The 14,650-nt window shown below is 30.4% G+C and overlaps 2 protein-coding genes across 4 annotated transcripts in view; one reads left to right on the forward strand and one right to left on the reverse strand.

Annotated features, from left to right (window-relative positions):
• Positions 1–1,173: 1,173 nt before the first annotated feature.
• On the forward strand, positions 1,174–4,327 carry LOC115235841 (sodium-dependent neutral amino acid transporter B(0)AT3). The gene is made up of 13 exons (XM_029807884.1): positions 1,174–1,356; positions 1,426–1,612; positions 1,690–1,805; positions 1,891–1,998; positions 2,079–2,162; positions 2,255–2,416; positions 2,504–2,614; positions 2,688–2,889; positions 2,954–3,156; positions 3,238–3,439; positions 3,536–3,695; positions 3,776–4,039; positions 4,129–4,327. The coding sequence occupies exons 1-13, from the start codon at positions 1,174–1,176 to the stop codon at positions 4,325–4,327; spliced, it is 2,181 nt and encodes a 726-aa protein (XP_029663744.1).
• A 1,251-nt stretch (positions 4,328–5,578) lies between these two features.
• LOC115235842 (E3 ubiquitin-protein ligase CHIP) overlaps positions 5,579–14,650 on the reverse strand; it is a 21,454-nt gene continuing 12,382 nt past the window's right edge. Inside the window, exons 1-5 of one of the 3 annotated variants that reach the window (XR_003884094.1) lie at positions 8,877–9,162; positions 8,342–8,540; positions 7,915–8,240; positions 7,330–7,814; positions 5,579–5,889 (exon numbers count right to left, since the gene is read on the reverse strand). Coding sequence is in view for 2 of the 3 variants with exons in the window: in XM_029807885.1 (XP_029663745.1) it covers positions 7,572–7,814; positions 7,915–8,240; positions 8,342–8,540; positions 8,877–8,993 (885 nt within the window). In the remaining variant the exon portion in view is untranslated. Of the gene's footprint in view, positions 7,815–7,914; positions 8,241–8,341; positions 8,541–8,876; positions 9,165–14,650 lie in introns of those variants that run through there. The other 2 variants (XM_029807885.1, XM_029807886.1) reach the window with 2 other exon arrangements.

The following is a 14,650-nucleotide window of genomic DNA, read 5'->3' on the forward strand; positions in this document are numbered from 1 at the left end:
GAAATACCGTGATTTCAAAAGTTACTATCACCAGCCCACACACTGGGGTGTCACCAGTGGCGAACCACAAGGTCCTCGCGCGTTTCTTCCTTTGGTCCCGGCAGGTCGGTAAAAATTCCGCTTCATCCGTTTCTGCTCGCGGCGGAAACGCGAACGACCGCGTCTTTTCGGACACTCTCCCATTGTAAATGGACGTTTCCGAATAGAGCTGTCGCACTTAGCCGAGAGAATTCGGGCTTTCTATATGTCAATCGTGAATTACATACGATGAAGCGAAACACTCGCTTGCGCGAGGGCATACATATATGTTTGTCTGAATAAAACGGGAGTTTTTTGTACATATGTGTCAAAGCTATATGTATTTATTTTAATTAAAATGAATCTTCTTTTCTCTCGTACGATTGCGTATAAAATATTTAATGAAATTCTGTCCGTGTGCTCCAATGAGAACGTGCATCTACGTCAAAGTAAAAATCAATTTTCAGTAAAGTTTTTAATCGATTTTTTTACATGCACATATAACAGATATGTACATAAGTTCTTTTTACGTAAACACGTGTGTACCTAGAAAACGTTTGCATATTCTTGTAAAGTATGGTCGACACCTGTGCGAGATTTTATATATATACACACACACACACATATATACATACATATATATACATATAGATTCGACCTAAGAAGCTATCACATGTATATAATGTATGGACAGTTTCTGTGTGTGAATAATAAGAAATTAATAACAATAACCAATCCAACAATGAGCTAAATTAGCGTAAAAATCCGCAATGATTAAATAAAGTGCACATTAGGAGAATAATAATTAAATTACGCGGATCGTAATAATTAAATTTTAATATAAATCTTTGATATATTAAATACACACATATATATATGATTATATATAAGATTATATTATTTACGTTATTTTAATTTAATATTAACTTTTTTTAAATATTTTATAACATGTATATATCTCTTATTTTTAAAAAAGATTACAAGTTTTTCTTGTACAATTTATTAACAATTTTGCTTCGCGCTCGCTTTTATCTTCGTATTTAATCATTTTTAATCTTTTAAATTTTTTTTTTTGACAGGATGGAGCATCTAAATCTTTCTGTTTGATTAGAAAGAATCGAATTTGAAAGGGATTAAAACGAAAACGGAGAAAATATGGCGAATACGGCTCATCTCGTCCGCCGGCAAAGCTCCCGCGATCTCAAGCCCCAGAAAAGCGTCGATAAGCTCGAGATGAAAGAAATGCGTGGTAGATTAGTGGTGGATAATCGAAAGAATGTCACCACTGCCAATTACGGGGCCACCAATGCGGCCTTCGAAGATAACAGTCCTAGCAAGGTACTTCTACCTATTTTATTCACTTTTACATGACACCGTGAGTTTGGCCTCATTGACCTTTATTCATAGAGCAAAACAGGAAACGGTCCGGGCCCCGGCAATAATGACGGCAAAGCGACTTTCCGACCGGAAGCAGGCGAAGATGAGCGTGAAAATTGGGATAGCAAACTTACATTTCTCCTGGCGACCATAGGATACGCGGTGGGCCTTGGAAACGTATGGCGGTTTCCCTATCTGGCTCAGAAGAACGGCGGAGGTGCGTTTGCTTCGCTTAATATTGCTTATTAAAAGCCCTCTCGTTCAATCGTAAGCATTATTTTTAATGTCCACCAGGTGCTTTTCTAATTCCTTATTTCGTGATGTTGGCTATCGAGGGTATTCCTATATTTTATCTGGAATTGGCAATCGGTCAGAGATTGAGAAAAGGCGCCATTGGCGTGTGGAATCAGGTGAATAAAGAAAAAAACCATAAATTAGAATTTCACCGAAATAAAGATTTTTAATAATGAGTTTTCTATCGAATCTCTCGAAAAGGTATCCCCGTATATGGGCGGTATCGGAATCAGCAGCGCTATAGTCTCCTTCAATGTGGCCCTTTACTACAACACCATTATCGCCTGGTGTCTCTTCTACTTGGTTCAGGTAACAAAACATCTGTCTATGATTGATTCGCCTCGTCGCATCTATATTACTGAAATAAAAATCTAAAAATCTGTTTAAAGAGTTTCCAGTCGCAGTTACCTTGGGCGGAGTGTCCGAATAAGTACTTTCCAAATGGATCTTACGCGCCTGAACCCGAATGTTTGGTAACGCTGAAATTTACACTAATATATAAACTATATCTTATCGTCCGTGCATTAAGTTTGCCATCGTATGTAACTTGAGAATCGGTCAACAGGTCAGCAGCCCGACGCAGTATTTCTGGTATCGAACCACTCTAATGATATCAAAGGATATCAATACGCCGGAAGTGTTCAATTGGAAAATCGCTCTGGCGTTAGGCATTGCCTGGATCCTCGTCTACATGTGTATGATTAAGGGTATCACATCCTCGGGCAAGGTGCGGCAGCCTTTTCTCATTACAAATATTAAATATTGTCATATCAATTTCGTATATCTGCTTCATCAAATTGTAATTCTTTCTTAGGTTGTGTACGTAACCGCTACGTTTCCGTACATCGTTCTAATCATTTTCTTCTTCCGAGGGGTGACATTGAAGGGTATGTCGGACGGCCTGCGGCATCTCTTCACGCCAAAGGTACATTGAATATAATTATCTTCTATATATCGCAGTTATTTTATATAACCGCCGATTTATTTCTTTACTTCAGTGGTACACATTGACCGATCCGGTAGTCTGGTTAGAGGCTGGAACGCAAATCTTCTTCTCTCTAGGCCTAGCTTTCGGTGGTCTAATAGCGTTCTCTTCGTATAATCCGGTAAACAATAATTGCTATCGTGACGCCATCATGGTCAGTCTGACGAATTGCTTCACTTCCATGTTCGCGGGCATCGTCGTGTTCTCGATCATAGGTACGTGCAAACTCTTCCTCCGATGTTTTCCTATTTTTAAATCTGCGATTCTGCATTTTGATAGGATTCAAAGCTACCATGGTTTATGAACAATGTTTATCGGAAAGAAATAGCACGTTAATGAATATATTCGGTCAAATCGATAAGATACCAGAGGATATTCCGATTAGTGGTACACTATTGAACATCACGAATGGTAACGGATCACTAGACAACTTGATAATGCCGGAGCTACCCGAGTGCGATCTAGAAAAAGAGTTGGATAATGTAAGTTGTAAAGATAAACTTTTCTATAGCTTCTCCCCTGCGCTTTTAAATCACGTATAACGATAATTACGATGATTACAGTCGGCAGCGGGCACAGGTTTGGCTTTCATCATCTTCACCGAAGCGATCAACCAATTTCCCGGTGCTCAATTCTGGTCAGTACTGTTTTTCTTGATGCTGTTTACGCTGGGAATTGATTCTCAATTTGGTACTCTGGAGGGTGTCGTCACCAGTATCGTCGATATGAAGCTCTTCCCGAACTTAAGAAAAGAGATTCTGACAGGTTAATTTCACAGCGATAAGAAGATATATTATATTAATTAGATATATTAATCTAAAAGAAACTTACTGATAAGAATAAACTTGATTTCGTGCGCAGGTGTGATTTGTTTAGTGTGCTGTATGATATCAATGGCCTTCGCTCATGGAGCTGGTAGTTACGTCTTTGTGCTATTCGATAGCTTCAGCGGAAACTTTCCGTTGCTTATAATTGCTTTCTTCGAATGTATAGGAGTGTCCTATGTTTATGGTTTGAAGAGGTAAGTGTAGAAACACTCTTGAATTTTCAAGATTTCAGATTAGAGATATATGCATTTGTGGTGCGTTGCGATAATTTCAGATTTGCCGACGATATCGAACTGATGACCGGCAACCGACCTGGTCTCTATTGGCTGATATGTTGGAAGTATCTCAGTCCACTGGCAATGTTGAGTATCTTGATCGCGTCTTTCGTCGAAATATTTTTTGAAGGAAGCGGTTATCCGGCCTGGGTGGCGAGTAAAGGCGTTACGGAGAGACACGAGTGGCCTGTTTGGGCTTTAGTTCTCATCTCCATTCTCATTCTCACTTCCGTTTTATGGATACCCGCAGTCGCTATTTGCAGGTTGGCATTGATCTTAATGTTACCAGTAAAAAAATCATGTATTTTGTTTTATGCGCATCTTAAATTAAACTCTCGATGATTCTTTCTAGATATTATGGAATTCTCATCATCGACGACAACGAAAAGGCATGGTTTCCTGCGGCGGATCTAAAAGAATTTCATGGAATCATGCCGCACGAGGTAACGGCGGCTGAGACACTGCTGTTTTGCATCAGGAGCGACGGTTCTGAAGGACTATGCTGCCCTACGGGCGGTCCTAGCGACGACGAGGACGAGGACCTCACCTAGGATCGATTCTTGATTGCAACGCGCGTTTCCGCGGATGACCTCGCTTTGAGAAACGCTTCACTTTATCCTGTGACGACCATCTTTGACTGCTTGCTGCTTAATCAAAAGTGGCTGCAATCCATTTTGGTGAACCTGGTCGAATTGTAGTCAGTGCATCCGCATGGTAGGATATTGTCTATTGTGTCAATTAACATAAAAGCTTCGGCGGTAGGAGTTATTTCTTCATAATTTAAAGACGGAGATACATTCGATTAAACAAAATAATTTTTCTTCCAATTTTAACAGTTATTAGATGTCAGATTCAAATTTTTTTTTCATAGTAGAAATTTCTGTAATTAAAAAAACAAGTTTTTCTAGAATCCAAATATCCGAGAACATTAATGTAAGTGGAGAGTTATTTGAGAATATTCTTGAATGTATTTCCACCTAAGAGATATAATCATTTGCAATTTTGTTTAAGTGAGATTCACTACGCGAAAAGTTGTTTTCGAAACTTCGCGGATAATGAAGAATATTAGGCTACAACCTATATACACAGTTTTCGAGCGAACGATACAATCGCGCATTGTGTGGACGGAAACGAGAAGTAATCTTTGCGTACGGAAAATTACCAGTTATACGAGTTAACAATGAAACATTTACTCTTTAGCGATTGCGAATAACATCAGATTTAACAAAATTAGCGGTAGGAGCCGTCCAGTGGACTTGGGTGAGTGTACCCGAAACATTATACTAGATCTAGTCTTGGTTCAAAGCATTTGGATCCTTAGATCTATGGATATTTAAAGATTCGAAAATACTTTGAGAATCGATGAGTCTAAAGATTTAATAACGTAAGCACTTAAAGATCCAGGAACAACACAAGTAAGCAGATAAAAATATCCAGATATTTAAAAACGTATAGAAACGTGTAGAAATCTAAAAACTGAAGTATATCAAGATATATACGTATATAATTGTCTAAGAATATATCTTCCCAAAGATCTAAGGATTCAGGAATCTACGATTGATTACGCGGATTAATGACGTGACAATAATAAGTTTAGCATAAAAAGACTAAAATTGATGACAATAAAATAATTGGACTAAATCATGCTTGACAATAATATAAACGTTGCGCAGCATGCGATGCGCATTTAAAGATACCTGGATAGCAAAAAGGCGATTGATTCGACCCGATGAAACTGGTTTCTTCGGGCGAGGAGAGATAATCATCGTCCAGGCCACGTAGGTTAAACAATTAACAATTAGTTTCACGTAGGTCAATTATTATTTTAATTTTAAATCTCTTTGTTATGCATCAAAATCGATCTGTGACATAGAGTATATTATAAAAAGAATAGATAATATATACATATATATACATATATTAAAGTAAACCATTATATTTCAATGAAAGAAGCCAGAATCCAGGTCGAATTTGAACGTTAAAGGTGTCTTTGAACATTCCATGGAATCTTCCTGTTCGCACTCCTTTGCGACAATACTCAAATGGCCTGATACCTTCCAGTGATATTTTAAGCTCTTAACTCTTTGCACTTTGAATAATTTTTCGTGTTGAACTAATAAGAAGAGAAAAAAGAAAAAGAACCATTAAATTAATTTATATAGAAAATGTTATTATAATTTCACAGTTAAATTTCCCATAACAATGTATGGTAATATAAATATTAGTTTCTCATGATGTTACTGAATGCACATATATTTAATGAGATTTTATAAGTCCACATTGAAACTAGATATTTTAGTGCAAAGAGTTAATAAATTCATGATTAATTGGTTGTGGGATATTCACCTAAAACGTACAAATGTAATGCGGACAATAAATATAGTAGAATTTCGTTTTCTCGAGTTATCTATTAGTAAGCCTAAGCAGAGAAAATAATTGCATTAGCAATCGTTAAGTAAATGACGAATTAATTAAATAACAATAGGAGTCATCAATTAAATAATGACGGAAATTGTCATTAGTTAATTAATGATGAAAGACAAGCCATATCTTGATATCATATCATTTCTTACAAAGTATGTACTAGTTTTTTATCTCGCATATACTCGCTCGATCTCTATTGGCGAAAGAATCTTTTGGGAGACAAATGCATTTTGTATCTTAATTAGGAATTACCCTTCTTTGAGTATATTTTGATAAATACTCTTCTCCCTGTAAGTTTTTGCGATTAAAAATCGATAATCTTCTAGTCAATATCTTTTAAGTTTTAAAACATAATTAACAATTTTCCAAATTTAATTCATGCATTAAGGAGATAAATTAAAAAAAGAACAAATATTAAAAAGAAAGACGTTGCAGTGATTCATTATCAAATGACTGCAACAATTATCATTGGGATTACAGAGATCATAATCTATCTCATCGAACTTTTGTTAACCATATATATTGTCGATGTAGCTTGCGCAATAATTCAAAAATAATACACCGATGGCGGACGATAATAATTGTTATTATTACATACGATTGCGATGATTACGATACATATATACAATAATATTGCGTATACGTAAAACTGTACATATATATATATACATATATAAATATATTGTTGTCAGTTGAATGTTAAAATAAATACCTTGAGTGGATTCAGATATCTCTTTACTATTGATACTTGACATTCGAAATCAGAACAATTTTTTTAGCAAACAATAATACAATAAAAACATAAACAATTTTAGTAGTAAAAAATGAATAATTTGTTATGTAAGATGAATCAAAAATTAGATAATATATATGAATGCTTATTATCCTATGTTTCCACTGTGTTAGAAATTTAAGTTTTTCAGCTTTGAACTTTAAAATTCTAGTTTCAAGCTTTTATCAAAAGTAATTATTACAAAAATTTCAATTTCATGAACGAAAATTGCCGATTATAAAGTAAATAAATCAATATGTAATTAATTATAATTATACATATACTCTTATGGAACTGTCCCCTGCATAAGTTTACATGTAATCCTTATTTTAATTATTTATTTACTAGCGTACTTACGTCCAATAATAATAGCTTCCATGTTTCTCATATGGCATATTCCAGAAAAATATTTAACAGTAACAAGATAAAGCATTTCTTCATTACAAGATATATACTCTATTACTTTACATTTTCTTGAGATTTTTTCCTTTAGATACCTTTCTATAAATTTCTTCATCAAATATCGATTTTTTTCCTTCCATAGCTAAAGATCGCCATAGCCTTAATTTAAATCTATGGCAGTAAACTGTGTATTGACATCAGTAATGCAAAGCCCATTCGTTTTCCTGTAGGAAAGTATCGACCACTTCCTTCATCGCCAAGTTTGGGATTAATTGATCTTGCGTAAGACGCACACGCGTGACTGGATCAAAATGACCGACCCGTTGAAGATGCTCCTCGATGTCTTTCCGTTCGTATGTGATTCCACTAGGTGTAATCACTGGTTCTTGCAAGATTTCAAAGCTGATCTTACCGCACAAGTAGTCGGGCACTTCTCTTTTCTACAAACAATTCATTTGTAAATAGTAATTGCACAGGCTATTACAGAATATAAATATAATGATTCGTTCCGAAAGTAACAGAAATTAAAAAGAAACAAACCCTTCTCCTCTCGTCGACTTTAGCGAAGAGATCATTAAGTCGCGATATGAAGGTATCTCTCTTCTCCTCGATCTCCTCTTTTCTCCTAGCAAATTCGGTTGAACTTGCATCAGTATCGGAATCCTTTGTCGTCTCCTGTTCTTGTAAAGCTGATAAGTTATGCTTTGCATCATCTACAACCAGCTGGCTCAAATAAGTCTGCAGTTCGATATCTTGAGCAATCCTCTGTTCCTCCCTCACTTGAAAACGACGTTTACGTGCCTGTCGTAGCACACTGGTGATGTCGTCACCATAATTCAACTTCTGCTCCTTTGCCAAGTCTACAGCTGCATTGTTCCCAATATTTATAATTTTATACTATAAATCTAATCTATTCTTTCTCTTTCTTAAAAAAATAATAAAAATATGGGTCTACTTTGCTATTTACCTCTCTGCAAATGTTTTACAGCTTCGTCAAAGAGCTCCAATTCCAGTAGGGCGAGTCCTAAGAAAAAGTGACCTTTCATTAAACAAGGATCTATATCCAAAGCCCGTCTGCAATCCTTGCACACGGATTCCCATTGTTTCAATTTCAAATGACACAGTGCTCGATTTGTGAAGTATAATGCTTGATCTGGATTCTTTATCTGCAACAAAAATAAAGAAAGAAGATTACTTTATCGTGTAAAATTATTCTTTCTTTATTCAAAAATATGATAAATTCATATTAGAATTATATAATCAGATTTCAAAATCTTCCCTCGTTTCTGTGAAATTCTAGTACAAGTTTTCGGCGCTAGGTGCAGCATCAAACTGCCATCTTTGGCAAACTCTGCATGTGATTCATGATTCAAAACAAAAAATACTTGCTGCGTATGTAACAACTGGTAAACAACCAAACAGACGCACCAAAATGCGCAATAATATAGAATTTCGATTTAGAATCGCGGCGATATTCAAGCATGTATTCAAACGTCACTCACAATCGCCTTTGTATAGCAATTGGCCGCGTCCTCGTACTTGTGTAGATCGAAGAGACGGTTCCCCTGTTCCTTCAGCTCCTTGTCGGACAGGTTCGCCGTCGAATACATCTTACTCATGATGGCGGTGGATGATCACGTCGTACTACATGCACGATCAAATCAATTATTCGCAACGAGAAGTTGTACGAGGGCGAGAAGTACGGCAGCCTTTATCTAACCTCTAAACGAACGTCAAATATTTCATCTTTGTTTCGTCGAGTCATCGACTTTGAACGACTCTACGCGAATCTAGACGGGAATGCTTGCAGTTTCACCGCCATCTCAATGGTGATCGTAAAATCTCGATCTGCTAACTTCTTTACCATCATCACGCATGCAAATTCTAATTCGAAATTGGAACATTTCCCGCGAAAGAGAGTTGTACCTCTAAATGCGATTTTATACACTTTGCCTTTTATCGCCAGATCATCTACGCGGGAACATCGTCGTCAAATAATACCTCGGCAAGTGTAATATTACAGCTTATTGTGAATTTTGACGAAGCAGGTGATGCTTGGTGAGTAAATAAACATTTTGCTGCATATAATGTTATAATAGTTGCATTATCAAAATTTTCTACCTCGCGTACCGAGTGTGAGGTTGAAAAATTCATTCTTTATTTAACCGATTATTTCGAAAGGAAATTGAAAACTGATATCCTCGTTATACATATGTGTAAATCGTTACAGATTATTTAATGATCGTAGATATTTACAAAACAATATACTTGTAGCTTTTACATAACCATCGTAAAACAATATCAGAGCTGAATAATTTCAAAGGTGTAAATATTATAAAGACGTTTTTCTCTCTTTTTTTTATCTTCATCCTTCTTTTTAGTCGGAGTAAGCCCTTTCGGATTATATACGATTTGTAATGAATCCGCGTATTAAAATAACAAAGCGTTATACGAAATGCGAGCGCGTTTACTCGACGCTCGATATCGCGTCGGCGTAATTTGTCAGCCATTCATTTTGATAACAATATGGATTCGATATCTACATAGTATTAAGTAGAGACCCGTAAGCCTCGAAACTTGGTAGCATGACTGGGTCACAAGCGGCGGATGGGGGAGGGAAGAGATTGTGACCCGGTTGGTTCGTTCGAGACTTCAATTCCGTATTCTTCTCCATACGGGAATAGAAGTTCCTGCCACGGTTTCTTGGTGACAAATTGGAATTAGAAGTAATCGCGTTACTTGTTAACGAAACTCGCGGGTTAATCGAATCTATCTGACTGCTCTTCGACCGACCGACCAATCGACCGATCGATCGACCAATATATCCCCGGGGTGGAGAAATTCAGTGGGTGCAAGCACGATCAAGGGTGGGTGCCGGAGAGAAGCGGCCAAGATTTATTAGACATTTGAATTAGTTTGCGCGCTATTAATCCCGGATTGTACGACGATGCCTCGTCCATCGGTCTAGACCTGGGTCTGGTCGTCATCAGAACTATCCATTCAACTACACACCACGCTATTATGGGGGGGTTCGTCTGGAGGCTATTAAGCGTGTCCACTCAGATTACAGGGGATTACAATGCGAATCAGGTCTTCATCGATGTTAGAACAAGTGGCTTTGAATTTTTGCCAATTTATTCGCGATGCTATTTAGGAAAAGTCGTTTCCAAAATGTATAAAAAGAAATATATTTGATTTGACGATTCTGACAGATACTCTATATAGTAGAAAACCAATGTATCAAGAATAGTATTAAAATAACTCTGCTTTTTTTATAATATTCCTGAATAATAAAATAAAATATTTCGACATATATATAAAGACCAGAAACCGAATTAAAGATGTCCACAGATTTCTATAATCTTGATATTTGTAATATTACTTTGTCGATATATTTATATTTAATCTCTCTAACGAACAATAAATTTACAATATAATTAAATGAATCTCGGCATGTCTTACAAATTTATCATGCTTCGCAAATTTTAGCACATTCACAGTCATGCATCTTCCGTATACTCATTCGAAGCTTATCCGCTTGATCACCATATGGCTCGTATGGGGCCGACACACGTGTTATTAAACGATACCTACGCGACGGGAAATTATGGTCATTGACGTCGCATGTCGTGTACATACGTCGAAGGAGCTGGCCGAAAGGATTCGGCCGTCATCGCGATTATGGCAAAATTACTCAATCCGATGGTAATCTGGCGAATTACACCTCGAAGTAACGGTCAAACGCCAAAAGCGTTTGTGTGGGTATGCTTGACGGTTCGGAGTTGAGAGAAGGGTTTGGCGAGGTATGTTTCGCGCTCACGCTACGAAGAACATAAATATCCCCCCTTCCCCTTCGGGGAGCCGTAGGTCCGTCGAGGCATCCGCGGTGCATAGGGGGTGCACATAGGCGCAAGCGTTATGTATGTGCATTTCCCTGTACACAGCTAGGCTGTATTATCATTTCTTACGGTCTCCAGACACGCCAGCTAGTCAGCCATGATTTTCGCCCCGCGCGTTTCCTGATGCCGGAATTTCTTACAAAGGGGGTAGCTGGCGCACACCGTGAGGGAGAGAAGGAGGGGAAAAGGGTCGGCGATGCACGCGTATTATTATTCGTACGCGGCGCGAGTAACGTGCATGCACATGCATTTTTTTAACGCTTGCACCTCGTCGGAGTCGCGCATGGTTTCTTCTATTCTCGTTTATCATCGAAATCTCGAGCGAGTGTTATTCTGCAAAAAAAAAAGTTGTAATAGTAACTTCAAGCAGATTTTTATCATAATTTCATAATTAATATTTAATCAATTTACAAGTCTAATATGATATCTGTTATCTGTATAACTGAAATTATCCAAGTCTACGAGACTATTTAATCTTTAATCGTTTATAATTAAAAATCTATTAATGTATCAATACTGAAATTATGAGAAAAGTGATTTCTTAGACGTCCTATTAATGATTGAGTTATTCCAAGTAATATATGATGTCAAATCGGTCGATGAATTGAAAAAGATTCAACAGGCCACGGATCTTTAGGTATGGACGCGCGTGAATATAGATTTTCCTCTTACGGCGGGGAAAGGAATTGATATTCAAGGCGGGTGGATGCACTCGCATCACACGGGAAAGAAGTCTTATGCGAGAATATATATATATATATATATATATATATATATATATATATATATATATATATATATATATATATATATATATATATATATATATATATATATATATATATATATATATATATATATATATATATATATATATATATATATATATATATATATATATATATATATATATATATATATATATATATATATATATATATATATATATATATATATATATATATATATATATATATATATATATATATATATATATATATATATATATATATATATATATATATATATATATATATATATATATATATATATATATATATATATATATATATATATATATATATATATATATATATATATATATATATATATATATATATATATATATATATATATATATATATATATATATATATATATATATATATATATATATATATATATATATATATATATATATATATATATATATATATATATATATATATATATATATATATATATATATATATATATATATATATATATATATATATATATATATATATATATATATATATATATATATATATATATATATATATATATATATATATATATATATATATATATATATATATATATATATATATATATATATATATATATATATATATATATATATATATATATATATATATATATATATATATATATATATATATATATATATATATATATATATATATATATATATATATATATATATATATATATATATATATATATATATATATATATATATATATATATATATATATATATATATATATATATATATATATATATATATATATATATATATATATATATATATATATATATATATATATATATATATATATATATATATATATATATATATATATATATATATATATATATATATATATATATATATATATATATATATATATATATATATATATATATATATATATATATATATATATATATATATATATATATATATATATATATATATATATATATATATATATATATATATATATATATATATATATATATATATATATATATATATATATATATATATATATATATATATATATATATATATATATATATATATATATATATATATATATATATATATATATATATATATATATATATATATATATATATATATATATATATATATATATATATATATATATATATATATATATATATATATATATATATATATATATATATATATATATATATATATATATATATATATATATATATATATATATATATATATATATATATATATATATATATATATATATATATATATATATATATATATATATATATATATATATATATATATATATATATATATATATATATATATATATATATATATATATATATATATATATATATATATATATATATATATATATATATATATATATATATATATATATATATATATATATATATATATATATATATATATATATATATATATATATATATATATATATATATATATATATATATATATATATATATATATATATATATATATATATATATATATATATATATATATATATATATATATATATATATATATATATATATATATATATATATATATATATATATATATATATATATATATATATATATATATATATATATATATATATATATATATATATATATATATATATATATATATATATATATATATATATATATATATATATATATATATATATATATATATATATATATATATATATATATATATATATATATATATATATATATATATATATATATATATATATATATATATATATATATATATATATATATATATATATATATATATATATATATATATATATATATATATATATATATATATATATATATATATATATATATATATATATATATATATATATATATATATATATATATATATATATATATATATATATATATATATATATATATATATATATATATATATATATATATATATATATATATATATATATATATATATATATATATATATATATATATATATATATATATATATATATATATATATATATATATATATATATATATATATATATATATATATATATATATATATATATATATATATATATATATATATATATATATATATATATATATATATATATATATATATATATATATATATATATATATATATATATATATATATATATATATATATATATATATATATATATATATATATATATATATATATATATATATATATATATATATATATATATATATATATATATATATATATATATATATATATATATATATATATATATATATATATATATATATATATATATATATATATATATATATATATATATATATATATATATATATATATATATATATATATATATATATATATATATATATATATATATATATATATATATATATATATATATATATATATATATATATATATATATATATATATATATATATATATATATATATATATATATATATATATATATATATATATATATATATATATATATATATATATATAT

The sequence above is a fragment of the Formica exsecta genome, unplaced genomic scaffold, assembly GCF_003651465.1.
Source record: "Formica exsecta isolate Colony F162 unplaced genomic scaffold, ASM365146v1 scaffold236, whole genome shotgun sequence".
In the NCBI taxonomy this organism is placed as follows: domain Eukaryota; kingdom Metazoa; phylum Arthropoda; class Insecta; order Hymenoptera; family Formicidae; genus Formica; species Formica exsecta.

Excerpts from the sequence above, each read along its gene's own strand:
- LOC115235841 (XM_029807884.1), top strand. The coding sequence starts at position 1,174 with ATGGCGAATACGGCTCATCTCGTCCGCCGGCAAAGCTCCCGCGATCTC. Across the intron at positions 1,357-1,425 it reads AAGATAACAGTCCTAGCAAG|AGCAAAACAGGAAACGGTCC; the intron begins GTACTTCTACCT and ends CTTTATTCATAG. Across the intron at positions 3,696-3,775 it reads TATGTTTATGGTTTGAAGAG|ATTTGCCGACGATATCGAAC; the intron begins GTAAGTGTAGAA and ends CGATAATTTCAG.